The 27217-nt window shown below is 52.4% G+C and overlaps 1 protein-coding gene across 2 annotated transcripts in view; it reads right to left on the bottom strand.

The window, feature by feature from the left end:
* Positions 1-3885: 3885 nt before the first annotated feature.
* SLC13A3 (solute carrier family 13 member 3) overlaps positions 3886-27217 on the bottom strand; it is a 58075-nt gene continuing 34743 nt past the window's right edge. The window contains exons 6-13 of one of the 2 annotated variants that reach the window (XM_045833015.1): positions 25355-25480; positions 23164-23259; positions 22072-22176; positions 17543-17640; positions 14162-14274; positions 8067-8257; positions 7404-7582; positions 3886-5620 (exon numbers count right to left, since the gene is read on the bottom strand). In XM_045833015.1, coding sequence (XP_045688971.1) covers positions 5055-5620; positions 7404-7582; positions 8067-8257; positions 14162-14274; positions 17543-17640; positions 22072-22176; positions 23164-23259; positions 25355-25480 — 1474 coding nt within the window. In that variant the 3' untranslated portion in view covers positions 3886-5054. The remainder of the gene's footprint in view (positions 5621-7403; positions 7583-8066; positions 8258-14161; positions 14275-17542; positions 17641-22071; positions 22177-23163; positions 23260-25354; positions 25481-27217) is intronic. The other variant, XM_045833016.1, reaches the window with a different exon arrangement.

The raw sequence follows: 27217 nt of genomic DNA, 5'->3' as shown, positions 1-27217 counted from the left end.
GAATCGAACCTGCGGCACTTTGGTTCGCAGCCCGCACTCAATCCACTGAGCTACGCCAGCCAGGGCTATAGAAATATTATTAATGGGATAGGTTACATTCATTTTTTTGTGTACTCAGTTATTAAAGTCTGGTGTATGTTTTATACTTGCAGCCCCTCTGAATTCCAACTAGGCGCATTGCAGTTGCAAGGGGCTACTGTATGGTACAAGGCAGATGTAGATGATTTCCATCACCACAGAAAGTTCTGCCGTAACTGCTGCCCCAGGCTATTAGAACCTGTGACCACTAAAGCCGAAATGGACTTTCCAGATCACGTTGCTTAGGAGCCAGAGATTCAACGCCTTCAAAAGCCAGGAAGGTGACAGAGTCAAATGAAGACAGCCAGTGCAAGACATTAAGGAGTGGTGGGGACTGTGGCAAACAAGAGGTTCTCCCTCCAAACAATTGTTGTCAGACAGCAGTGAGGTCACATACTGCCAGATCTTCTGGTATTTTCTTTTTCAAGAGAAACATAAATTCACATTTTAATGTGAAGTCTCCTGAATTTAAAATATTAGCAATAACTGAATAGTTTAAAACCCATGGAAGGTGGGGGAGGGAGAACCTGACTGTGGGCTGGAGGTGGTCCTGGGGACCACTACTTTGCCAGCTCTGATATGGTCTCGACCTTCCATGCCACGTTTTCTCAGTTTGCCCCCCAAACCCAGCCACCCCTCTCTCCTCCCCGCCTTGTGCCGCCAGAGGTGGACCTGGAAGGGCCGCAGCAAAGAACTCCCTGGCATTTTAGCTTCTGTTGGTGTGATGGTTAATTTAATGTATCACCTTGGCCAGGCCTAGGTATTTGGTCAAACATGATTCTGGATGTTTCTGTGAGAGCGTTCTTCCATGAGATTTGAATTTCAATCAATGGAGTTTAAGTAAAGCGGATTGCTCTCCATAACGTGGTGGGCCTCGCCCAATCAGTCGAAGGCCTGAGTAGACCAACTGACTGCCTTCCCCTGAGCGACAGGGAATTCTGCCAGCAGGCCGCTTTTGGACAATTTCCTGGGTATCTGTACATTCACACACATCCTGCTGGTTCTGTTTCTCTGGTGAACTCTGACTAATACAGTTGCGTTTGGCCAGTGGGGTGCCCCAGCGGAAAAGCTGGGGAAGGGCGGAGAGGAAGATCCAGGGCATCTCTTTCCCTGTGGAGTCATCGAGAGTGGACGTGCCCCGGGACCGAAGATGCCAGCCCCCGTCAGGCCTCTCTTTGTCCAGGCCTCAGGCTGGGGGTGCTTCTTCCTGACTAGCCCTCCCTCCCCCACCAGGGCCCACGCCTTCCCTTGTGCTTTTCCTATCCTCTGCCCACACCTTGTAACCAGGCCTTTTGCTAAACTGTCCTCAAATGAGCTGGTTCGTGTGCTTACCCACTCCCTTTGGGACCCTGACAACGTGCTCTCACTTCTCAGACGCAGAAACCAAAGTGCGAAACGGCAAAGGGGCCGCTTCAGGTCCTACGCATGTCGGGGGCGGAGCCGAGTCCCACCCGGCTCCCCGAAGTCTCCATGCAGTGACTCTGGTGCCCACTTTTTTCATTTACCATCAGCGCTTCCATTCCACTGCCTGCTGACTCTGCATAGAGTTTTTTGATAGGAGGCAAAAGTAGGTTGGCAGTTGCGAGTATGCAAAACACAGTTTATTCTCGCACTCGCGTGTGTTAATTGTATTTTCCATACGAACAGCTGTCTACCTACCCCGCCCCATGTGCACTGGAATATGTGTCTGGCCCCCTCCCGCGCCTGCTGTTCATCGCGCCTGGAGGCCGTATTATCTCACCGTGTGCTTCCGCCACATTTCATTTAAACAGTGCCGCCACTAACGGTCACCCAGGTGGCCTCCAGCTCGTTGGCCCCTCAAACAACGGTGGCACAAATGTCCCCCTACAGGGGTGTCCAACCTGTCGGCGCCTCTGGGCCACACTGGAAGAGTTGTCTTCGGCCGCACATTAAATACACAAACACTAATGAAAACGGATGAGCGGGGAAAAAAGGTTTTAAGTACATTTATGATTTTGTGTTGGGCCATGTTCACGGCCATCCTGGGCTGCATCCGGCCTGCGGGCTGCGGGTTGGACACCCCCGGGCCTCCTTAGGGACCATTTTGCTGGGCTGTAAACCCAGGAGCAGGATAACGGGCACGGGGAATGCAGACAACAACCCCCTCAGCTGCTTGCCCGACTCGCAGGAACAGTTCAGCGTCTCCCCAGCGGGACACAGGGGTTTCTGTTTCCTCCCCTCTCACCACCGCTTACTGCCCACTGTTCCAGTGTTGGCCGCTCTGATTGCTTGAACGTGCATTGACCTGATTACAAGGGGATCTGAGCATTTCTTTATTAACCTGCTGGCTACCTAGATATTCCTTTTCAGAAGGGCATATTTATATCTTTCACTCAGTTTTCTCTTGAGTGTTATGGCTGAAGGCTTCCAAAGGTGATGGCCAACCATCCTCCCCGCTGTACGTGGACGCCACTCCTCCCACAGACAGTCCAAAGGGTGGAGTCTGTTTCCTGCCCTTGAACCAGGACAACTCGTGATCTGCTTTGACCAATTGAATATGGGAGAACTGATATTCTTGGGCGGCCAAGTCCAGGCCTGAAGGAGCCTTGTGGCTTCTGCTTTTGCCTTCCTGGAAGCCTGCTGTCATGGAAAGAGGGCCAGGCTGGACACCTGGAAAAGCCACACTACCCTGGAGGGTCCACGACCACCATGGACATTCCAGCTCCGGCCACACTCCCAGCTCAGTGGCCCTGACCACGGCATGCAGAGCAGAGACAAAACCATCCCTGTAGAACTCTGTCCAAAGGCAGAAACGTGAGCCAATCAATTGCTGCATTTTAAGGCCCTGAATATAAAGGTGATTTGTAACGTACCCACAGGTAACTGGAACAGGTGTTTTGTTTTGGTTTTGTCTCTCCCTACTTCCTCTTATACTCCACATGCGAGTCCCTGGTCTATTTCCAAGGACCCTGCACCACCCTTGCCATCCCCCACCTTCCCGTCCACCACAAGCACAAGGCTGACTCCTTTTGGCCTCAGCCCAGTGCCGCCTCCTCAGGGAAGTCCTCCCGAATTGCTCTGGCTGAAGTAGCCTCTGAGTCAGTTTGTCACATCGGCCAGTTTCATTTTCTGCTTAGCCCGCATCATGCCCGAGAGACATTTGGTTTACTTATTTATCTGCCTGACTCCTCCCCTAGAACGCAAATGCCATGCGGGCGGGGACAGCGAATGAGCACATGAGAAATAAACGTCGTCTGATGAACCAATAGAAGGAGAGGGAGCCAAGAAATGAACCAAACAGATCCCAGACCGGAGGGGTGATAGCTTTCTCATCAATTCTGGTATAGGTTCACTTACCAAATATTAACTGAGCACCTACTATGTGTCAGAAACCATCCTCAGCACTGGAGTTGCTGTACTGAACAAAATAAAGTTTATATTCTCATATTTTAGAGAGACATTTAGTCAATAAGAAAATAACTACTACCATGCCCTGACTAAATACGAAGAAAAATGTAACAGTATAACGAGATGGAGAGTAACGAGGATGATGTTTTAGACCAGATGGTCAGAGGAGCGTCTCTGGGGAGGTGACATCTGGGCAGAGCCCTGCACACAGGGAGGAAGCAAGCAGATGTGCAGGAGCAAGGTGCGCTAGGCAGCGGGAGCAGCACATGCAAAGGCCCTGAGGCAGAAGAGTTCCTCTGGCTGGAGCAGAGCAGAGAGGGCAGAGCAGTAAGACAGTGACGCCAGGGAGGTCAGTTCTGTGGACTCCTGACCCAGTTCAGGAACTTGGGGCTTTGAAGCTCTTTTTTGTCAAGAAAGATAAAAACTCTCCAGCACCGGTGCTGATTCACATTCTTTATTTTATAGCATTTTCGATCAGAAGTATTTGAAATCATGTTTCATCTGGTTACAAGTCCCATGGGTTTCTCTGTGCGTGAACGTCTCCCCTCCCCCACCCCCCAAGGGGCTGTAACTGTGACTAAGTACTGAAGGTCTTCTCCTGTGGGAAGGGTGGGGTGCTCATTCTCCAGCTCAGAGGCCTCTCCTCCAGCCTCCCCGCTGCTTCCAGGGAAACATCCATGACTCACTCCCGCTGAACAGAGGGTGAGCTCAGTCTCGGGGAACTGCCCCCCCAGCCCACGCAGCTGCTCAGGGAGCCTCGTCCCTCACAGGTGCGGGGTGAGGAGGGGCGAGGCGTGGGGGTGGTGCTGATGCTGGGCCTCTCATTCATTCCGCAGACATGGCCAGAGCATCCGCCCAGCCTGGTACTGCGCAGTTCACTAGAGGTGTCCAGAGGTTTCCCCTGGGAACCAGGAGTAATCAAACCCCCCAGGAGATCCCCCCCCAGCCACTGACTCACGGAAAGTCCCAGGGTGCCCCTCTGTAGAGGAGGATTATGATATTTGCCTGCCTGAGACATTGAACCGGCTCTTTTCAAGACCCCAGTTTATCTTTTGACTTTAATCTCACCCCCAAAAAATGTGGCCTTTGCTAACCAAATATGCTTACCACTCGGGGCAGCTTGGGGACGTAATGACCAGCTGATAAGCGCACAGCAGCCACAAAGGCCTTGTGGGTCACACGTAGCAGGGGCCTGGCTGGAGGGGCCCGACTCCAGAATCATGGGCGAACTGAATCAGATGAAACAGGAGAACCCTAAAGTTTGGATAGAGATGTCAGTGGGGGTTTCGAGAACGCCCCCGATGCACTTGGGAACCCAGAGAGACAGCAAGGAGCTTGGCACAGTCTCCTGTGTCCTCAGGACGTCATCCGTCCCTCCCCGTGCATGTCTCCAGGGACTGGAAGGTCCCCTGCCTGCTGCTGGGTGTTGGCAGGCGACATGGCCAAACAGTTGGTGCAGAATGCGCCCCAGCTGAACAGAACAGGAGCCAGTGGTGAGCAGCTGGAGTGAGGGGATCGGAAGGAACGCTGCCACCCAAAAGCCTCTCTGGGGAAGGTGGCCCCTGAAGGTGACCCCTGAAGGCAGGAGGCCCTCTCCCGAGTGCACCTTACAGAAGCCAGTGGGGAATGTTAGCTGGGCCCCTGGGGATGGAGAGCTTCCCGCCCCAACTGTTCGGGACAAGTGCCATCCTGGAGTTGCTTATTGTTGCCGACGTCGGGCTCTCTTGCACCCCAACCACATGCTGGCTCAGAGAGAAAGGAGCGTGTTTCTCCGGAAGCAGGTTCGAGAAATGCCTGGGCCCCGAACTCCACGGGAGAGGAGAAGGAGTCCTAGATAATGAACTTGTCGACCCAAGCGGAGGACTGGAGGCCGCCCTTCCTCGCCGCTCACTGGATCTCGGAGCGCAGCTGCGCCATCCTGTCGGATCCCAACAGCAGGTGGCGGCAGGGCCTTCTGGGCGGGCCCGGGCCGAGGGGAGCCTCCGGGGAGGACTCAGAGGGTCCCGAGTGTGCCGTTGGCCATGGACGCGGTGGGCAGCGCTGTGACGTTGGCCAAGTGGTCGTGGGCCCAGTCTGGGAAGGTGCCCATCTGGAAGATGGTCTGCGCCCACGTGTTGATGGCCATGTTGAGCAGCAGGACGCCCATCAGGTTCATCAGGAAGCCGGCCCGCACCTGAAACAGAGCGCAGACTCGAGACCCAACACTCGGGTGGAAACCCCGAGAGTCCTGCACCCAGACCCAGCTCGGCAGACGCCCAAGACCCTTCCACCTTCACGCTGCCCCAGGCTGTCCCTCAAAGAGCCGCAGATGTCACCATTCAGTGGGTGGATTCTAGGTGCCAGGTGCTGCGCCCTGCAGCTGTCACAGGGCCGCTTAAACCTGAGAGCAACCCCAGGCTTATTATTGTTGTTCCCATTTTACAGAAGCTGGCTTCTCCGAAGCCACACAACTCGGACAACCCCCAGCACACGCACAGCGTGTCCAGTGAAGGCTGTGCTAGTTGACCAGGAAGGCCTGGACCTCTGGAAGTTTGTACCTCTTAAGTAGCTGGAAAGACCTGCCCACCTGCCCCCTGCCCAGGCTGACCTTCAGGACTATACCATCTGAACTTGGGCTAAAGACCCTTTTCCCAGCTGGCTTTTCTGACTGTTCCACCCTAGCTTTCCGGCCGTGGCCCTCACAGTGAGAAAGGTACTCCCTTTTCAATTGCTTTTCCAATCCTGGCCTCAAAGAGCAGGTCTCCCTTAGGGGCCACCATGCCCCGAACGCTTCCCTCCTCCTCCCCCACTGCCCTCTTTAACAAGCAGGGGTCCGGAAGCTTGTCCGGGCAACGGTTTGTTATCTGAGAGCATGTCATTATTTTGCTTTTTTTCCCCCCTTTACATTTAACTTTAGACTTGCCTTCAGTGGCATGCCATGCTGGTTTTCCATTTACACGTGCATTGCTAACTTTTCTTTTTAAATACTCTTATTTAAGTTTTTTTTAAAAAATGTAAGTTGGTTTAGCAAAATTGTGAAAAGAGTATTACCCCGGGGGGTCATGGGAAGGGTATCGTCCTCCGTGAAGGAAGGAGGGCACTTGGCGAGGCCGGAAGCTGCCTGGTGCTGCTCTGAGCCGGGGGCTCCTCAAGCCCCTGGCCAGTCTGGGGGATTGGAAGGAGCCCGGCCGACGCTTTGGGCAAACGGGGGCTGGCTCCAGTTGGCTCTTCCTTGGCCTCCAGATGCCTACTGGGTTCCGCCTTATTGGTCACTTAGTCACTCAACAGCTACAGGTCACACTGTTTGCTCTGGGATCTCTTTCTGCCTCTCCCTCTCATTCTCTCATCATTTATCCTGTGAGTCCCTGACCCTGGAAGCCAGCATCATGGCCTGGTGAAAGCAGATCCTCCCTCTCCGCTGCACCAGCTTAGGAAGGCTGTTTGCATTCTGAGAGTCCCGTCTGCGTACAAGCGCCCCGGGCAGGGGTGGAGGGGAAGAGGCAGCTGGAGGCGGGAGGAGAAAGGGAGGGGCGGACTTAGCCAGGAGCCTGGGGGAGAGGGAACGCTCTGCCCCACCCTGAGCCCTGCTGAACGCCGGGGTTTCCCCCCAGGGCCGCAACCCGGGACTTCCGTCTCACTCCCCAGCTGGCTGGGCGCTGAGATCTACTCCTAAGCCCCAGGGTGTGGCCTGCCGATCCTCTCTCCTACAGATTCTGGGCACAGAGCCATCAGCCAAACAAGCTAGAAGAGAGAGCAGTGCCCACAGGGCGGGGGGAGTCCCTGGTCCCTGAAGCAAACTTTGGCAACAGTCTCTTAGGCAGTCTTTGCTACAATGTATCTTCCTGGTCCCACTCAGAATGACCTTGACCTATGCAGAAATTGGAGGCGGGTGGGGCGGGGGGGGGGAGCAGAAGCCCTCCCCCCTCCTCAGTGTTCGCCCATCTCTCCGGGCCCCACCAGCAAATGCCCGGACTCACCATGTCTTTGACCTGCAAATGTCCAGAGGCGAAGGCGATTGAGTTGGGGGCCGTCGAGACCGGGAGCATGAAGGCGTAGGAGCAGCCCACCGTGGCAGGGACCATCAGGTACAGGGGGTGCACTCTCAGGCGGACGGCCTGCGCCCCGGAGCGGGAGTGGGCGGCGAGCCCAAGACAGACAGAACCAGACACAAACACAAGAGGTAAGGACACTTGGAAGGGTGGGACTCGGAGACAGACGCAGAGACAGAGAGAGAGAGACACGGGGACAGAGAAAGGCAGAGCGAGAGCGAGTAACGGAAACACAGGAGAAGACAATTGAGAGACAACGAGAAATGCAACCCTCATTTGCTCCCATCAGAATTTCTCCCCGGGTCATCTGACCACTCAGATTTCCTGCCTTCGCTTAACCCAGATTTGGTCATTGATATTTTCCTAGAAAGCTTTCCAAAGGAGGGAATTTGGTCACTTTGAAAACATTGACTCTGTTTATGCATTTTTTAAAAGGAAGAAAAGAAGAGTATATATTTTTTAAAATCAGGGTTCTGACACTTTTGTGCATTTCTGAGGAGAACAGCGACCAGGGAGCCCCCTGGTGGAGCTCTGGCCAGCAGGGGGAGCTTTTTGACCTGTGTTGTTGGAGACCCCGGGACTCCTCCTCACCTTCCCCTCCTCCCCTGAAGGACTCTCACCAGCTCCGCCAGGACGGGCAGGAAGATGATGATGGTGGCCGTGTTGCTGGCAAACTCGGTGAAGAAGATGACGACCGAGGTGACGATCAGGACCGCCAGCATGGGCGGCAGGTTCTCCAGCGGGTGCAGCTGGTTGCTGATCCATATGGACAGCCCGGACTGCTGCAGGGGGGAGGCAAGGGACATCTCTTCACACCGCGGCCCACTTGGGCTGCCACCGCTGGGGGGCGGGGCCCTGGCGGGAGGGCTGGAGCCAATCATAGTGACGACAACAGTGCTCCCTCCTAGATGCAAAGTCCGAGGTTCAGAGGGGCTGACATGTCCAAGGTCACGCATTCGAGCCTGGACTTGAATAATCTGTTTCTTGAACTCTTCTCTATTCTGTATGCTACAGGCCTGGGGCCCAAAGCCTTGGACCCTCAGACAATCCGTCTGGTTCTCCAAACAATCTGTTTGGGCCTAGCACCAGTAAGTTCTAACCGGAATGGGAGAGGGGAATTAGATTCTCCAGGATAAATCTCCACATGACTCCGACGACAGTTATTAATTAAAATGCTAACACAAATGTTATACAAAACATTAGTCTTTTAATTATTATATATTGATATGCATCAAATGTATAACATATATGATATACTATATATCATATAGACGTATCAAGTATATATTAAATATAACACTATTGATATGATTATAAATAATAAAGATATTTATGACCAGTAATAAGGAAGTTTATTACATGATAACACAAATATGAATGTTATAACATTGTATTATTATTCATTATCACAACCAGCAGCATTACTGTGGCTTTACAGGGTGCCAGGCACCTGCGTGCATTACCCCCCGAGTCCTCCCTGCCACCCTATAAGCTAGACATTTGTTCCTGTGTTACAGAGGAGTGATCTGAGCCTGGAAAAGCTTTTGTGATGCCCACGGTACCCAAAAGTAGTGACTGAGATGCCTTTCACACTTAGGGCCACGTGCTTCTGTAAGCTGACGTGCTCCAGCAAAACTCCCTGTCACCCAGGTGCCCTCGTTTGGACACACCAGTCTGTCACTGCCCTCTCCATATAGAGAGCAATGCCCAGAGCTGAGTGCAGCAGGATAGAGAAAGGACCTGTCAGACCGTCCCCTTGCTGGCCATCAATACTGCAGAATTATCTCCAAGCTCTCTCCACTGAATTCTCGGAGAGCTGCTCTGTTTGCAAGTATACAATATGTATACTGTCAGACCTCCTGCCTGAGGGAGTGCCTGGGAGACAGTGTCCTTAAGTACCAAGTATCCCGACACTTGTTACTATCCCAAAGCAGCTAAGCTGAAGGTGTAAAATGGTGCTCTATTCTGCCACCTGGTGGTGCCATGTAGCAATATCTTAAAAACCTACAAAGCCGTGTCCTGCAGGTCCAGGGTTTTTTGTTGTTGTTCTCGTTTTTTGCGTTTTTTTGTGTGTTGTTGTTTTGTTTTTTTTTTACAAAGATAACAAAGCCATAGGCTTAGATGCTGACTGAAGGCAGAGTTGGGTTAGTCCCCCCAAATTTATAATCAAGCGTGTGTCACCAGAGCCCTTTTATCAACCCAGTGTCCTCTGGTACCAGTACACGTCGGTCTACCAAAAACCTTCACATGTTTCTTCTACGATTAACAGAACATGCACTGCTTATCCAGAACTTTAAACTTCATAAGGGCTTCTAGAACACAGCATATTGCTTTTCAACGAATAAACTAACACACCTGTCCCTGCAACTTGACTTGAAAAATTACCTCCAATGAATGAACATGCTTAAAGATATTTTTCCCTAGAAGAGACCTTGTAAAATTACGCGGTTTCTTTTACGTCTGTACCGTTTGTCCGAGAGCCTAGAAATCACAGCACATGGCGGAGCCAGGACCCCAGCCCTTCCCGGGCCCAGGGAAACTTCCAAGGGGAAACGAGGCCACCGGTTTTTCCCCGAGGCACAGCTCTGGCACAGGGACGGGCAGCAGTGTGTGCCGTTAAATGGAGAGAGGCTGGAGGGAGGGAATGTTAATGACCTGTATGAATGAGAAGCCAAGAACTTCCCCGTAGCCGGACCTCTGGGCGACAGGCTTCCAGCCAATGACCAGCGGCCACTCAGACGGGCCCTTGGCTCGGTCCCCACAGCCAGAGTGAGGTCTGGCAGCTTCACAGAGCAGAGGACCCCCAAGGGCCTGGGGTTCTCCTGGGGGCTCCAGGAGGCTTCACCTGCCACGCCCACTCCCTTAGGAATCAGAAGCTCTGTTTCCTTGGAAACACACAGTCCCACCATGTGCCAGGAGCTCTGGGATCAGCAACAGGTCAGAGGCGGTGTGGCCAGAGGGTGAGGAGAGAGGGCTCTGGAGTCAGACTCAGTATGCTCTCCGCCTTCATCCCTTCCAGCTGGCACGTCCTGGTCGAGTAGCTTCACCCCTCTGGGCCTCGCTTTCCTTCCCTGTACGTGGGGATATCGCAGTACCCGTCCCAGACGGTTATTATTGGGAGAAAAGGAGCTAATCTGTACAGCATTTTAGTAAAGTGCTTGGGCACCTGGTGTGGGCCCAGGACATGTCAGCTGTCATTAGTAGCATCAAGTGGTGACATGCCAGGGGTGTCAGAACCCTCAGAAGTCACCCAGTGCCGTGGCTGTGCAATCATGTTCCTTGTGACCCTCGAGGATGCCAAGAGGTGTCCGAGGTCACGTCGCAGGACAGGAGGGGGGCTGAGCTGGCCGGACAGTGCTGTCCTTCTCTCCCACTCCCATCAGCACCTTTTCTAGATCTCTTCGAGAACGGCAGGACTGCTCTTGCCAGGAGGGTGCTGTGGTGTAAGTTAAATGCCTAAAGTCGGACTCTCAATAGAAAACACCCTTGACTACACCTTGCAAGACTCAGAAAACGCGGCAGGCTCTGCCGAGCTTGGGAAGCAGGTGACCAGTGCGGCCGAGGAGCGCTGAGGGGCCGGTGGGGCTGCAGCGGAGGCCCCGATGGCAGAGAGACAGGGGCTGACGGGTCCATGAAGGGGCCAGCGGAAGTTTTCGGGCCAGACTCTAAACATCTGGGGAGCTGGGGGCCATCGTGAGGCAGGAGAAAACTGGTGAGAACACCAAGTGGGTGTCAGCGAGATGCCCGAGCTCAGAGTCAGCCCCGGGGTCGGGTGCCAGCCCTGCAGAACCAGCACCTGAGAGTTCACCCCCCCCCAGACTCACCTGACCCCAGTGAGGACCCCTAAGCCACACAGGAGGCCACTGAGGCCTGGCAAGGGCACGGGGCAGGGGCTAGGAAGCAGGGTGCGCCAAGAGCACTCCGGTCCCTCAGGGGCAGGCTGCGCTGCTTGGGAGGGGCTGACACCAGCAGGGCCTGGGGGAAGGCGGCAGCCGCCACACAAAGCTCCCCTTGAACACAAATCCCAGCCTGCTCCTGGGCCTGGGCCAGGAGCCAGACTGGCCTCCCAGCATGCTCAGCGGCCCTGCAGCCCAGCCTCCACCGAGAGGCAGGCTTTGCCCACCGTGCTCTGAGCTCAGAGAAGCCTCTGGGGTGTGGGGTCACCGCTCTGCCTCCTGCCTCAGGGCCGGGCTAGATGCATCTCCATAAATAGTACCATTTACACAGAATTGCTCAGGGCAAAAACCACTGTGTCATCCTTGAGCCTGAATTCCCTCTTTCCCCAGTATCCAGGCATAATAACCAGCTCTGGAGGCCACGTTCTAAGCTCTCCACACGTATCGACGCATTTAATAATTGTAACGACGCTATGGGACGGGATGCGTTTGTATTCCTATTTTGCAGACGAGCAAACCGAGGCACACAGCCAGGAGGTAAAAGATCTGTGACTTTAACACAATGGCTCGGTGCCACACCCATGCTTTCTACCTTTGCATTGCACGGTCCTCTTAAGACCTGGATAACATGTCACTTCCTCTGGGAAGCCCTCCTTAACATACCTCCAGTAGGAGGCAGTGGTGAGAGGAAGCAGACAGACACCTGTTCAAATCCCAGCTCTGCTACCTATGAGCTGTGTTACCTGGAATCAGTCACTTAACCTCTCTGGTCTTTGCAGTTCCTACAATGGAGACGCCAAGAATACTTTTTGCTCACCCGTCCTTTGGCTCATTTTGCAACTATGTTATTTATTGAAAAAGTGAATAAAATAAAAATGTAGTTCACAAAAAAGAGTAGCCATGTGGGAACCTGAGTGTGCCGCCCTGACCGCCCTCTGCAAAGGCCCCTCACCCCAATGCAGGGGGAGTGGGCAGCAGATGCCCTTCCCTGTCTGCCCCAGACTCAAGGGTGGCCTTGTCCAAGGTCACACCTGCTCCTGGGGAGACCCACGTCCACGGATGATGGAGGGATGCTGGATAGAAAGGCTTGGCCATCTTGGACCACCTGGGACGTCTCTGAAGGGCTATCTCAGCTTGGCGCTCTCCAGGGCTTTGGTGGAGGCCTTGCAGGTTCTGCCTCACCCCTGCCACAGGAGATGACCTCACGGTCGCCGAGTCACCTAATGATTCCCTGCTCGCTTCTCCATCACAGAGTCTGCTTCCGGAAGCAGAGCCAGCACCAGCCACGGTACGAGGATGCACAGCACTCCCTGTGTGCCGGGGACTGCGTCGGCATCATCTTCTTTCATCGCTTCCAACCACCCCACAGAGTAAGAACTTCGAGCCAATTCATAGATGAGAAAACAAGTGCCCAGAGAGGTTAAGGAACTTGCCCAATGCACCCCAGCGAGGGGTGATAGAGCTCGGATTCCAATCCAGATACTTGGATCCCTAAGCCCGGGCTTCTGACTGGTATAGAGCTTCATAGGTGTTTTGCACGGTAACACTATTTGAACCTGAAATTTTAAGTTGAATTTAAAAAGAGAGCAATCTGAGAAGCAGATGCAGGTGTCCTTCGCCTTAATCTTAGATCACCCTCCCACTGGTTGGGTTTTGGATGCGTGGGCTCACACGGCACGATGTCGGGGCGGCGGGGCCCGGCACCGTCAGCTGTGGCGGTAATCCCGGCCCTGCCATCTCCTGCCTGCACAGACGCAGCAGGCTTCCGAGCCCCAGGCTGCCTCTGGTCCTCGTCTTTCAAGGGGCGCAGCACCAGCATCTGCTTCGGCGGTGTCTATGAAGACCAATATGGTCAGTATCGCCAGAGGGCTTCCTGCAGTGCCTGGCACTTGGGAAGCTCTTGAGACCGACCGAGCCACTGGGAGTCTGGGCTCTGAAATCCCATCGACAGGAGTTCGAACCCCAGGTCCTAGCAGAGTGTGATTTTATGATCTTATGAGGGTCGCTTCATTTTTCCATGCCTCAGTTTTCCTACCTATAAAAATGGGAGCTTAACATATTATGGGGACCCTCAGGCCCGTGCGAGGCTCAGTGAGCTGACACGTTATGCCACGTGCTGGACCCTGAAGCTGCTCCTCTTCTGAGCGGGGCCGATGACCCTGAGAGGGAGGGTCTTCTGAAATCCCGCCCCTTTGGGGCCTCCCTCTAGTCCCGGCCCTGCTTCTGAGCTCATAGAACCCTCTAGAATAACATTAATAATTAATTAATAGTTAAAATGGCTAACATTTCTATCACAGTGGCTAACAGCACACACTCTGGAACCAAACTACCTGGAGTCCAATCCCGAGTACAGAGCTGTGTGGCCTTGGGCAAGCTGCTTTACCTCTCTGTGCCTTTGTTTCCTAATCTATAGAATGGAGGTCGTGATGGTGTGGACCGCGGAGGCTCGCTGGGGAAGTGTACGTCAGCTACTGTGTGTGTGTAAAGCACATTGGACGGGCGAGCAGAGTGCAGTGGCATTGCTCCTTGGTGCTCACAGAACACTGACAGTTGTGATGTTATTGGTACCAGTAACAGTGTTTGTGAGAGCTCCTTGAGGGTCTAATCGTACCTTTTTCCTCTCCTCCGTCGCAGCACCGGGCACCAAGGTGGGAACTATGATTATCCCAATTGGCAAATGAGGTGGCGTCTGCTGGGCCCCTGGCGTCACTGGCACTTATGCTGAGCCTGCAGCTGCGGCCGTGCCCCGCCCACCCCTCCCCGGGCCTGCAGCCCACCTGCCATCCTTACCTCGCAGCCTTTGGCCATGGCGAAGCCCCCGCCCAGGAGGAGGAGGATGCTCCAGGGGATGGTGTCCTGGGCCTTCTTCCACGTCAGCAGGGGCTCCATCTCCGTGTTGGGTGCTGGGCAGAGGGAAGACACTCACTGTGAGGGGCGGACCCCGGTCCCTGCAGCCCTGTCTTCGTGGGGACCTTCGGGGTCCTCCGGGAGGCCACAGCCTGGCTCCAACATCTGATGCCGGAGCGTCAGGGAGAAAACGCACCGCATCGTGGTGGGGCGTGTGCTCTACTCAGAGTGAAATAGTTTTCACGGGTTCTCCCTGCGCCTTGAGCGTCTCCTGGGACGCGGCACTCCACACCCAGGACCCCCTTGAAGTCCTTCAGCAGCCCGTCTGGGTAAGTGTTGCTTCCACCTTCACACAGAACCAAAGGCTCTCTTTGGCACTGGATGCATAAAGAGGAAAGAAAGAGGAAGGATATTCCGGAGAAAAAAACTATGGGAACTGTTGACCTGTGGAATTACGGGGTGATTGTTATGTTTTCCAAATCGGCGGCGTGCGCAGCGGTTAGAACGGGGGTGGGCGCACTTCTCTGCAGAGGGCTGGGGGCGGGGAGTGGGTCCTGCAGGCTTTGTGGCTTCTGTTGCCGCTGGGCTGCCACCGTGGCACGAAGCAGCCGTGGATGATATATACACAGACAGGCATCCCACGAAACCCTACTTCCCACCGGGCCTTCCCACGTCCCGTCAGCCCCTGGCACTGTTTCCTTGTAAGACAGAAGCCGTTCTCTGTTTCAACAATGCAAAAGGGATGACGGACAGGGAGGGCCACGCTGCCTGAAACAGACTGTCCTGCACCCAGCCTGCTGCCTGCATGCGTGTCTCTCCCCTGCAGTCTGCAACCTCCGTGCGGCAGGACGGGGCGGGCCAGAGGTGTGGCGTGTCTAAGGGACCTGCTGATTCCAAGTGGGAAAGCAGGGCCCAGAAAGTATAGGGACTCGCTCGAGGTCCCCCAGCAAACAGTAACAGGGCTGGGGCAGCAGACATCGCGGGCAGGCTGCCCCAGCCGAGAGGAAGCTCTGGGCCTGTGACCCACCCCTGGGTCACGGAGCTCGGACGGAACCTGACCCAGAGCTGCCAGGCCACGGGCTGGTCAGGAATCAATGAGGCTACTCGGCAGCCGGGTGGGGGGAAATCTATACGAAAAAGTACTGATTCATGTTAGAACACTGCTCAACCATAAAAACATGTTAACTGAAAGCAGCGAGTCACAAAGGATCACATATATAACTATGGTGACATTGATTAAAAATTCATCTAGAAAGCCCTGGCTGGCGTAGCTCAGTGGATTGAGGGCGGGCTAAGAACCAAAGCATCGCAGGTTCGATTCCTAGTCAGGGCCCATGCCTGGGTTGCAGGTCATGACCCCCAGCAACTGCACATTGATATTTCTCTCTCTCTCTCTTTCTCCCTCCCTTCCCTCTCTAAAAGTAAATAAATAAAATCTTTTAAAAAATGACTCTTTCTATAAAAAAAATTCATCTAGAATAGGGAAGTCCATAAAGAAAGTAGACTAATGGTTGTCCAGGGCTTGGGCAGGCGGGCAGGAGTGACTGCTGATGAACCAGGGTTTCTTCACGGGGTGATGAAAATATTCTAAAATGGGTTGTGTTTGTGACTGCACGGCTCTGTGAATATACTGAAAACCATCGAATGGGTGATTTATACAGTGTGTAAATTATATCTTCACACGGCTGTGATATATATGTATGTGTGTGTGTGTGTGTGTGTGTGTATGAAGAATAAGCCAGACCAACCAGATCCTTACTCTCAGGAGTATCTGTGGAAAACAGGGAGGTAACTGGGCAGAAAGAAGTGATCATAAAGGTGAAACAATAGACCGAGAGGCCGCCCGACAAAGGAGGGGCGCTAGTGGCTGCGGTTCCCCAGGGAAACGGACACTGGGAGGAAGTGGACACTGCCCGGAAGTGGACACTGAGGAAGTGCAAACTGTGAGGAAGCAGAAAGATTGAGGAAACGGGTACTAGGAGGAGGCGGAGGCTCCAAGGACACAGGCAGGCTCCAAGGAGCACGCACTGTAGGGCCAGACGCCGCGAGGGGCCAGGCACCGAGGGGACAGGAGGCAGCGGAAGCCGTGGGAGTGAGCGGGCACCAGCAGGCAGCAGACACTACAAGGGAGCAGAAGCGATAAAAAAGGCAAGAATGATAAGGAAGCAGGTGCTAGAAAGACACGCAAGCTAAGGAACAGGAGAAACTCTGCAGAGACTGGGAAAGGGCAGGTGGAGCGGAGGGCGAGGAGAGCAGCCTGGGAATGAGATGGAGACGCAGAGACGGCAGGGGCCCTGGGCACCCCTCTCAGCTTCGTGGAGCCCCAAGCCCACGGCCTGAGCTCCTCGGACCCAGCGTCGGCCTCCCTGAGGGCTAGCTCTGCCTCGGCAACCGCTGGTGGGACCCCGTCAAACCCTCTCCGGCCCGATCCACCGGCTGGCTGTGTTCCCCACACTCCAACCCCCACCCTCCACAGCTGAAACTCTCCTTTGAATGCTCCATTTCCTTTGGCAACGGAAACTACTTCTGCTGTGACCCCTAGGGCCTCACTCCTGCCCAGAGCTCAGTGCGGGCCCCAGATGGAGACGGGCGCCCCCCCAGACGGAGAGGGGCCAGGCACACAGGCGGCAGGTGTGGGCGCCCTCTCCTGGCAGACACCTGCTGGAAATCCAGGAGGGTCACGAGTTGGGGCTCTGAAGGCCAAGGCCAGCCTATTGACGGTTTGGGGGGGGGGCTCAGAGATTGGGGGCTTTTCGGCACTTTAGCCTCACTCCCCCCCTCTTCCTGTTCATTGAAACCCAGCCTGAGGTTTTCACGTCTGGCCCCTTAGGCAACGGAGTTGCAAGTCCAAGGGCGGCAAAGCCTTTGTGAACAGGACCACAGAGTAAATATTTTGGGCTCTGTGGGCCAAGAGGCAACACCGAGGCCATTGTGTAGGTACTTATGTAACTAAAGAAAATACCAGCCCACGAGTTTCTTGCAGGAGGCGTTAAAAACTGTATTTCTGGACAATGAGATTTGAATTTCATGTCATATCTGTGTGTCATGCATATTTTTCTCCTGATTTTTCTCAACCATTTACAAATGTGGAAGCCATTCTGAGCGCACGGGCTGTATGAAAACAGGCTGCACTCGGCCCATGGGCGGTAGTGGGTAATAACCCTGCCCTGGGCAGTCACCTCTGGCAGCCCCACGTGCCCAGACGAGGTAACCGCTCAGGCGGGGAACAGGGAAGATGCAGGGGGGCAGGTCCCAGGCGCGGGCCCCACCTCCAGGCCACAGAGCTCCCCGAGTTCCCCGAGACCACAGCCCTGACCCCCTTACCTTTCAAGTCAAACCACCACTTGAGAGAGGGCCTTTGGGACGGGAAGAAGAACAAGACGGTGACAACAGCCACGCCAGTGACAGCATCAGAAGTAAACCTACAATGACAGACAAGGCCCCCAAAGCATGTGACCCTGGGCATCTCAGCAGGCCAAGGTCGGCAGATTTACAAATGAGCATCTGTGGGAGGGGGCTAGGGCCGCTGTGAGGGCCCCTGTCAGGCGCCTCTGGATTCTGTCCTGCGCCGAACTCCGCACGGATGCAACCACCCCTGGGGGCAAACGTCCTCCACCCACAGCTCCCTGGGGCTTTTAGAGCCTGCTTGAGCCAAACAAACACTTTTCTTCCCAACCCAAGGACCCCCAGTAAGGGGACATGACCACAGAGGAAAGGATCTGGGAGCTACAGAATCCTAAGGTGTGTGGATCCCCCGAGGATCACCGTAACCGGGGTTCCTGTAACAGCCCTGTGTCTCTTCCACTTCTCTTTGCATTCCTCCTGGGACGGGCGGCTTACCACACAGACACAGAACTCATTCCCATCGGCAGAGTTCAGATGGAGCCAGTCTCATAGCCCCTCGAAGCCTAACTACCAGCTTTCAAGGACCCATGCAGCGCCCTGTGGGGACTCCGGCTCACAGAAGCCTGGGGCAGGCAGCTTCTGTTTGGGATGAGGAGCCCCCGGCTCGGAGAGCAGAAGCGACTTGCTCAAGGCCAGATCATGGCCCGTGGCACAGACTGGCACTGAAACCAGATTTTTCCAGCCCCAAGTTCAATGAAGCTCAAAGCCAACTACTAACAAAAGCCTTTTTAGCCCACACATTTGGGAAGAAGATTATGCAAATGGCCGAGAAACTGAGAAAGATAGTCGATGTCACTATACTAGAGGAATATAAATGAAAACACTAACGGAACACCATTCCGCTTTACCTCCGTGAGCAGACAGGAGTGCTCTAAAAGGGTGGTGGTACCAAGTGAGGACCTTGGGACACGTACAGGTGGCGGGGAAATAAACATTTAACCTTCCAGACGGCAGCTGGCAACGTGTTCCAAAACTTTACATGAGACTACCCCTCGATCCAGTGATCGTGCTTCTAGGAATTTAGCCTCAGAAATAACCGGACTCTTGTACACAGATTACATACAGAGATGACCATTAGTAATAAGAATAAAACAAAAAAAAAGATGTGTAAATAAACTGTGTTTAATAACATATATGTAAAGAAATACCCTGCACCTGTTTCTTTAAATATATAAGATAATATCTATCTTTAGGTGTTGACATAGACATACAACCAAGAAACCTTGTATTTGAAAGGTTTTTATTTGCAGTATTGGACACAATCTAAAAGGAATTGATAAAATAAACAAAAATACTCCTATTCTGTAGAATACTATGCAGTGTTGAAAAAGAATGAAATAGCAAGTTGTCCATGATCATATTATTATGTTTTCCAATTTCTCATTACATGCCTGTGTGTATGTGTGAATACGTGTGTATGAATACATGCATGTGTACCTGACACATCACACACAAGACTTTAATCGTGAATGTCGTTGGGGAGTGGGGCAGAGGGGAGATGAAAGGCAACTAAATTTTACTTTTTCAATTCAGCATTGTTTACATTTGTTATCAGGAAACAAACCAGAAAAAAGCAGGTCACAGAATGTCCACTGTAGTCACATTTCTGTCAAAAAAATCTTGTGTTTTCATAGGTTTCTTTTTAGGTAGTTTGCATGTGTTTTTAAAATTAGTTTTACTGAAATCTATAATTAACATGGAATAAAAGGCACCCATTTTAAGGATATAGTTAAGTGAGTTTTAACAAATGCAGTCTTGTAATAACCGATACGATTGAGGTGTGGGACGGTGCCCAGACAGGCAAATGTTTTAAGTCAGAGGGCGTGTACATCAGGTCTGGAGACAGAGATTCTAGGTGATGTTTACTCTCTTCGTGTTGTTAGAATGCTTATGACTCCTATTTTTCAGCTGAAAAAAAAAACAACTAAGTACCTACATTTTGGAAAAGTAGAAGAATGGTAATCAGAGCCACTTCTCCTGGTTCTGTGAAACTATATATTTCCTTCCTCATAACGACCCTCCTGAGATCAGAACTGGGATCGCCCGGGTCAGCAGAGGGGAGGCCGAGGCCTGTGGCCAAGCGGGGAGAGCTGCTCCCTCCAGCGTGGGAGCCAGCAGCCACGGGTGGTGCGTGGACGCTTGAAATGTGGCAAGACCACATTGAAATGTGCGGCTGCATAAAATTCCCTTCCGCGCGCGCCAGACTTTGAAGATTTAGTATGAGAAAAGTAAATCTCTCAGAAATATTTTTATATGGATTACATGTTGAAATAGTGTACTGGGTTATAAAAAAATAGAGCACCACCATTATTTTCGCCTCTTTCGACGTTTCAATGTGGCTATTTGAACATTTTAAGTGACGTCTGTGGCTCACGTCCCACTTCTACGGGACGGCGCTGACGGAGACCATCAGATCTCACCGAGTCCAGAGGACACGCCTGCCGTGTGGCCGTGTTCGAGCTCACGCCGGAGTCTGACGCCGTGGCCCGCCCACTCTCTCTCAAGACCCTCGCTCGCTGGGCCTTTGCCGGTCCGTGGCCCCAGGTTCTGTGCCCACCTCACCGACGGCTTCTCCTCCGCTTCTCTAATGGGGACATTCTCTGCCCAGCTCCTACGTGGTTGGTGGGGTTCCTCGAAGTCTGCTACACTCTCCCCACACTCTTTCCCTCGCTGAGCCCATCAGTTCCTCTGGATTTAAATTCCAAAATTATATGATGACTCCCAGGTTTGTATCTGCAACCTGACACCTCTGAGCTCCAGGCTTCCGTATCCAAGTGCCCAGTGCGGCATCTGAGAAGGCATATTAGACTGGGTGAGTCTAAACCAAGTTCAAAATAGAATTGTTTGTGAGGCACCCCCAGTCTCTCTAGAGAATGTTCTTCTTCAGCCGAGCGCCACCAGTGTGGGTCCTTCTTTCCCGCAGGCCCCCCAATTCGACCACAGCCAGGCCTGTCACTTCTAACTCTGACAAGTATCTGAACTGTTCTGTCTCCATTGCCATCGCTTTCATTCGAGTCCCTGAAGCCATCACCTAGACCAGTGTCAGTAACCATCTGCCAAGGGCCGCACCATAAATATTTCTGGTTTTGCAGGCCATGCAGTCTCCGTCACGACGCCGTAGCCCGGGAGCAGCCAGAGACAGCACAGGAGTGAGTGGGTGCGGCTGTGGCCCAGTGGAACTGTGTGTGCTCACACTGACACTTGAATTTCATGTCACTTTCCTGCGCCACTCGCCAAGTCTAATAGGTACAGTTGTTCATGTGGAAAAAAATATAATAATTAATAAGTAATAATATAAGAATAAACTCTCGTGTGTTGAGTATTCACAACTTCCAAACCTACTTTTTCTCCACCCAGTACTGTCTTTTCATTTTCTCCAGACGTTTAAAAATGTAAAACCCACTCAGACACAAGGCGTGGGCCCGATGTGGTCCATGAGCCTTGGTCTTCTCACCGCTTAGAGGACGGTGGTCATCGAGGTGGTGCCTAGCTCCTAACCGCTCTGCCCACCTGTATTTTTGCCCCCACTGCCCATTCCCTAGTAGATCCGATTACTGTTTTATGGAGTTCTTCCTCTGAGCAACTCTAATCACAGGACACGTACTAACTCATTTATGCTCAGAACAATTCGACGGGAAGTGTACCATTTTTCAGATGAGGACGCTGAGGCACCCAGAGGTTAAGTAACCTAAAACCCTCCAACAGTTTCTATCGCTCTCATTCAAAAAGACCAAAATGCTTAACGTGTCCAGCGAGACCCCCACAATCGGGCTCCCGCCTTCCCTTCCGGCCACACCTTGCCCACTCTCCACCCTTCCCACCGGGCCTCGGTCACACAGGGCTCCTGCCCGTTCTTCACAGGTGCTAAGCTGGTCCCTCCCTCAGGCTCTCAGCGGGCATGCCCTGGAGGTCTCCAGTTTTTACCTCCACTCTTCCTAGCCTTTGGTTCTCCCCAGAGCTCTCCAAAGTCAAGGCCGTCACTCCACTCTTTCATCACGCTCTCTTCCTTTCATTGCACTCATTACAATAAGTTATTTTGCTGCCTAACTACTTGTTTCAGTCTGTGAACCCAACAGCTAGCATAATACCTATCACATATTAAGCTCTTCATAAATGTTGATTGAGTGAATGCAAAAATGAATGAATGAATGAATGAATGAATGAATGACATGCTCAGGGCCTCACAATTTGTAAGTGGCAGAGCTATCTCTGGAACCCAGTTTTGTCTGATTTCAAAGCCAAAGCTTTCAATACGTGGGAACCCAAATGTCTTATCATCCAAACCTAAACTCTTCCGAGAGCAAAAGAAGGAGCTGCTGATAATCACCAGGGACAAGGGGTGTGAACCTACCCCAGGTCACCCCCGCTGCAGTGCCTCTCCAGCTGCATGTGGCCCACCCCAGAATCTTCCCTGTTGGACTCTGTTCCCTGGGTCCCCGGAGACTCACCCAGCAGGGAAGAGACTGGCCCAGCCGGGGATGAACTTCGGGTCCCGGAAGAAGAGCAGAATGGCGAACAAGCAGAAAAGGATGAAAACGGCCCGTTCCGCAAACCTGTAGCACAAACATGCAGGCGCGTGGTGACCGTAGGCTCCAGCAAACCACGGGGTGAGGAGGCCTCGGGCAGGTGCTCATGGTGGGACCGGGCCCAGACTCTGCCTCTGGGAAACTGAAGGAAGTAATTCACCCCTCGGGAAGCCTCCAGAAGAGAGGGGTGTCCCGTGACGTGAGTGGTCCCTGCCTGGGCCTGCCACAATCAGCCAGGATCCTTCCTAAGCATCAAGCACCCCCTGTCCCCAAACTATTTATGTCATTTCTGCTGGGAATCTCCCAGAGTCCTAAGGAACATCCAGAGACAAGAGAGTGAAGCAGAGACAGAGTCAGGGAAGCAGAGAGAAAGGAAACAGACAGAGGCGGGCAGGGAGAGAGGAAGAGCCGCACACAGAGGCAGGCGGATAAACACAAACGCAGAGTGGGACAATCTCAGACAGGGACAGACACGAAGAGAGAGATGCACAGAGGTGGAAGCCTCAGATGTTGGGGTAAGTATCTACCCAATGTGCCCATTTCAGAGATTGGGGAATGGGGCCCAGAGAGGGTTAGTCCCTTGCCCAAGTCACACAGGAAGTTAGTGGCAGAGTCAGCCCTGGGGGGCAAGCCTGATGACTCCTAGTTATTTTTACCTCACGAGACACATGCATTAAACAAGGTCCTGGAAGTCACCCGAGGCAATGCCGAGCATCCCATGTAGCAGGAGGGAAAGGGTGCCTTTGGCAGGAGGGAGGCCTGTCCCCACCCCAAGTACACCCTGAGGGGCTTTCTGGTCCTCAGAGTGTCTGCCCCAGCACCAGGGCAAGAGGCTGACTGTTAAGCCACCTCCCTACCCTCCATCTCCAGGATCCCGTCTCAGGCCATTGGTCCTGATACTCCCCTGGGACTCAGCCCCCAGGGACCCAGGGCTCAGAACAGGAGGGCTGTATTGGAGGTCTAATGCCCAGCTCTCCCCCACCCCTCACCCCCCCAGGACCATGGGCCACGCACTTCATGGGTCCCAGATTCTGGAATTCCTGCTGAATCACAGCCCGAGCACTGTCTTCTGCACCAGCTCTGACCGCAGATTTCTTCTTCCTCCAGCCCCTGAAACGGAAAGTGGGGAAGTTAGGAGTGGCCACTGCAAAGGTGACTAACGTCCCCCCGGCCCGCTACCACCTGGCCAGGCCTCATTGTCTCTGTTCCGCAGACCGCAGTGGCCTCTGAGTGGTCTCCCTCTGTCTTCCCTTTCTCACATCTGTTCTCCCCACCTGTAGCCTGGGCGGTCTTTTTAAAATGTGAATCTGCCCTGGCTGGCGTAGCTCAGTGGACTGAGGGCGGGCTGGGAACCAAAGCATCGCAGGTTCGATTCCCAGTCAGGGCACATGCCTGTGTTGTAGGCCACGGGCCCCAGCAACCGCACATTGATGTTTCTCTCCCTCTCTCTCTCTTTCTCCCTCCCTTCCCTCTCTAAAAATAAATAAATAAAATCTTTTTAAAATTTAAAAAAAAATGTGAATCTGATTATACAACTGCCAGGGAGCAGCCCTTCAGGGGATTAAACATAAACACGAATAAACAGACAAGTCAATGGAATAAAACAGAAAGTCCAGAAGTGCACCCACACGTAAATGGGGATGTAGTCTGAGATAAACCTGGTTGCACAGATTGGGGTGCAAAAGATGGGCTGTTCAGCCAGTGGCGTTAGACACGTGGACCAGTGGGACCGAGTGGAGAGTCCAGAAGGAAGCCCATGCATCTGTAGTCACTTCATTGTTGACAAGGGCACCAAAACTGTTCGGTGGGGCAAGAACAGTCTTTCGACAAATGGAGCCAGGACACTGACAGCCACATGCAAACGACGGAACGTGGGTCCCTACCTCACGCCACGTACAGAATTTAACTCCGACTGGATGCCAGACCTCGGTGTAAGAGCTGAGTCTATTTGACTCTCAGAAGAAAACATAGGGGTCAAGTTTCGTGGCCTTGGCCTAGTCGACGGTTTCTTAGACATAGAATATTAAAAGCTCAAGCTATTAAAGATAGATAAAATGGACTTCGTCAAAATTAAAAACTTTTGTGTATCAACAAATGGTGTCGGGACAACCGGCTGGTCACCTGGACAGAAAGTAAAATCGGGTTCAAACCTCACCCAGCACTCTAAGGATAAACTCCAAATAGATTTTTTTTTAAAAGTTAAATGTAAAAAAATTAAAATATCCAAAGAAAATATGTGATTACTTTTTTCTACGTCTCCTTTAATGGGAAGGCCCTTTTATTTATAATAGAAAATTCAGAAGCTATATGAGAAAAGATTGGTAAATTCATCTGTATAAAATTTTCTCAAAAATTCTACATGAAAGAAAATGCTGAAGATAAAATATTTGCAACTCATCTTGCAGAATAATCACTAATTTTTCAGTATATAAAGAGTACTAGAAATCAACAAGACCAACACCAACAGCCCACCTGAAAAATGTACAAATGATATAAACACAGTTTAACGAGTTACAGAAAAGGAAATAGCCTATGGGCCCCATGAATATATCCAAACTTTTCACATTGCCCCTCACCATTAAAAGTTGCTCAAAATCACTCTCAATAAAATAAATGCAGATTATTCTTCTCTTATCAGATGGGAAAAATCCACTTTTCTGTATGGAAACAGACACTCTCATACATGGTAAATGGTACGATTAGTACAATTCTTACAGAGAATGACTTGACGATGCTTATTAAAATAAAAATGTGTTTTTGCTGGCTGGCGTAGCTCAGTGGATTGAGCGCGGGCTGTGAACCAAAGTGTCGCAGGTTCGATTCCCAGTCAGGGTACATGCCTGTGTTGCAGGCCATGACCCCCAGCAACTGCACATTGATGTTTCTCTCTCTCTCTATTTCCCTCCCTTCCCTCTCTAAAAATAAATAAATGAAATCTTTAAAAAATGTGTTTTTGTTAGTGTACTAGTATCGATGATGAGTGAATTAACCGACGGTCTGGGCATAGCAGGCTGGGCACACCGCCATACTCCTCACAGCCCTGGGCAGCGACGTCCACTCCAGTCGCCGTGTGAGAAGGTGACATGAAGTATATAAGAACAACCCTCGGCTGACCTAGAAGCCTGAGAGTCCACCCCCAGGGGAGAAGGAACCTGTGAAACATGGTTCAGTCTGGCTCAAAGCTCGAGTGAAACAGGAGGGGTACCTCACGGTCATCCCCGCGTACAGGAAGGCGATCCAGAGCCAGCCCAGCAGCAGGAACAGCACCATGAGTGGGAAGGCGAAAATGAACCAGGAGCCGAAATTCACCACATCGCACTTTGGGAAGAAGCTGGAGGAAAGAGGGTGGTGAGAGCCAGCCAAGGTCAGCTGTGGGGGGCTGGGGGGAGTCTGTACATGCGCCTAGAAAAACTAGAGGGAGTATGTTAAATATTGAGTGGGATGAAAAGTAGTGCAAAATTTTAATTTATTTCTATATTTTCTGAGAGTTCTATAACGTGCCTATTACATACATAATCAGAATAAACGAATGAAATGTATTTAGGGAGCAAAGCCTGAGGAGAACACTCAGGGCCACTGTTACCCTGTCTCCCCCAGACGCCCCCACTGCAGAGTCAGAACCCCACGTCACTTAGCATTGCTCCTAAATCCCCTCCTCCCACACCAGAAGGTCCAAGCCTGTGCAGTTAAATGGTGCATATATTTGCATGCAATTTGCATGCAATTTACTCCCGATCCTTCACATTTGCTATTTTTACTCGAAGCTCCACGTTTCCCCCCCTGATTTTTTTTAAAGTTGGGACAAAGTTCTGCTCACACCAGGGTGGGCAGACAGCCCGAAAACTTTCTGACAGCAGCTGCCACCTCGCCCACCAACCGCACCCCCCAGCTCAGGCCCTGCCTCTGAGGCGCCCACACCCGCATCCTTCCTGTCCAGCCCCTTCTGACTGAGGAGACCACAGGACCAGGGCGGACTGTCCCCGCATCTGAAACGGGGCCGTCTTGGCTTCTGGTGTTTTAGCTGCCAACCCAAACACCTTGAGGCATAGCCAGATCTTGCTCAAAGAACAGAGACGAAAAGGCACCAAAGGTTGGCGGTGAGCTCAGATCAACTGGAAAGATACTGATGCCTGGCCCCCCTCCCATACCCCCCAAATCAGAATCTCTGCAATCCCAGGTGTACTTTTCCCTCTCCCCCGGGGGCTCTGATAAGCACCCATTGGCTGAGAACCACCTGTTTCTACCATCACATCATAAACATCAAGGGATTTAAGAACCTGAGAATATAGCAGAGGTTTAAGGTTTTCAGATCAGCTCATGAGGCCAAACGGGAGTGTGCTTAACATTTCTCATGAAAGTAACGTCGATGACCCACAAGTGTAGTTAGTACCCCCTAATGTATACCGCCCCTGCTCTGGGCTAGATCTCCACCCTCCTAGCAGGTCCTCGGTTCTTCGGTTGAGTAGCAGGTAAAGAAATTGGCCAGTGTGCAGGGCCATGTTGAGTATCAAAGACTTTCAACTGCTATTTGTTTGCCAAATGCTTCCCTTGGCATTCATGTGGATAAAATAAGCCTCTGCCCATCACCATGGCACAGGAATCTTAGAAACCCTGCTTCTCAGAATCCTAAAATCTGTAAATCTTAGCACCTTGAAATACAGGAATTTTAAAAATCTTTGCGCTGAGAGGCTTGGAAGGATGGAATCAACGCGTCACGCTGTCCGAGAATCCTCTGATTCTCATGCCTTCCTCTGTGTGAACAGTGTCTGTGATTGGGACACCTGTCCTTCTGGCAGACCCCTCTCCGCTGCTGGCCCGGGGACACGGTTGCAAAGCTTCTCACTGGGTGGGACAGCCACAAGCCAGCGCCTCCATTTGGGGTGTTTTTAAAACGGATGCCACATCATGTCCCTTTTTTGCCCTCAGCTGTCCACTGACTCCCCACTGGGTCTTTACAATAGATGCCTTAGCCTGGCCCCTTCGTACCTCATCTCCTCCCACAATGCCCCCCAACTTCTACACTCCCACCTTGCTGGTCTTTTTGCCATTCCCCTTTGCATAGGCCATT

This window comes from Phyllostomus hastatus, unplaced genomic scaffold (assembly GCF_019186645.2).
Source record: "Phyllostomus hastatus isolate PE091 unplaced genomic scaffold, TTU_PhHast_1.1 phas_contig_17, whole genome shotgun sequence".
NCBI classification, from domain to species: domain Eukaryota; kingdom Metazoa; phylum Chordata; class Mammalia; order Chiroptera; family Phyllostomidae; genus Phyllostomus; species Phyllostomus hastatus.
Note: the sequence above shows the minus strand (reverse complement) of the source record. Positions and strands in the feature narration are given on the sequence as shown.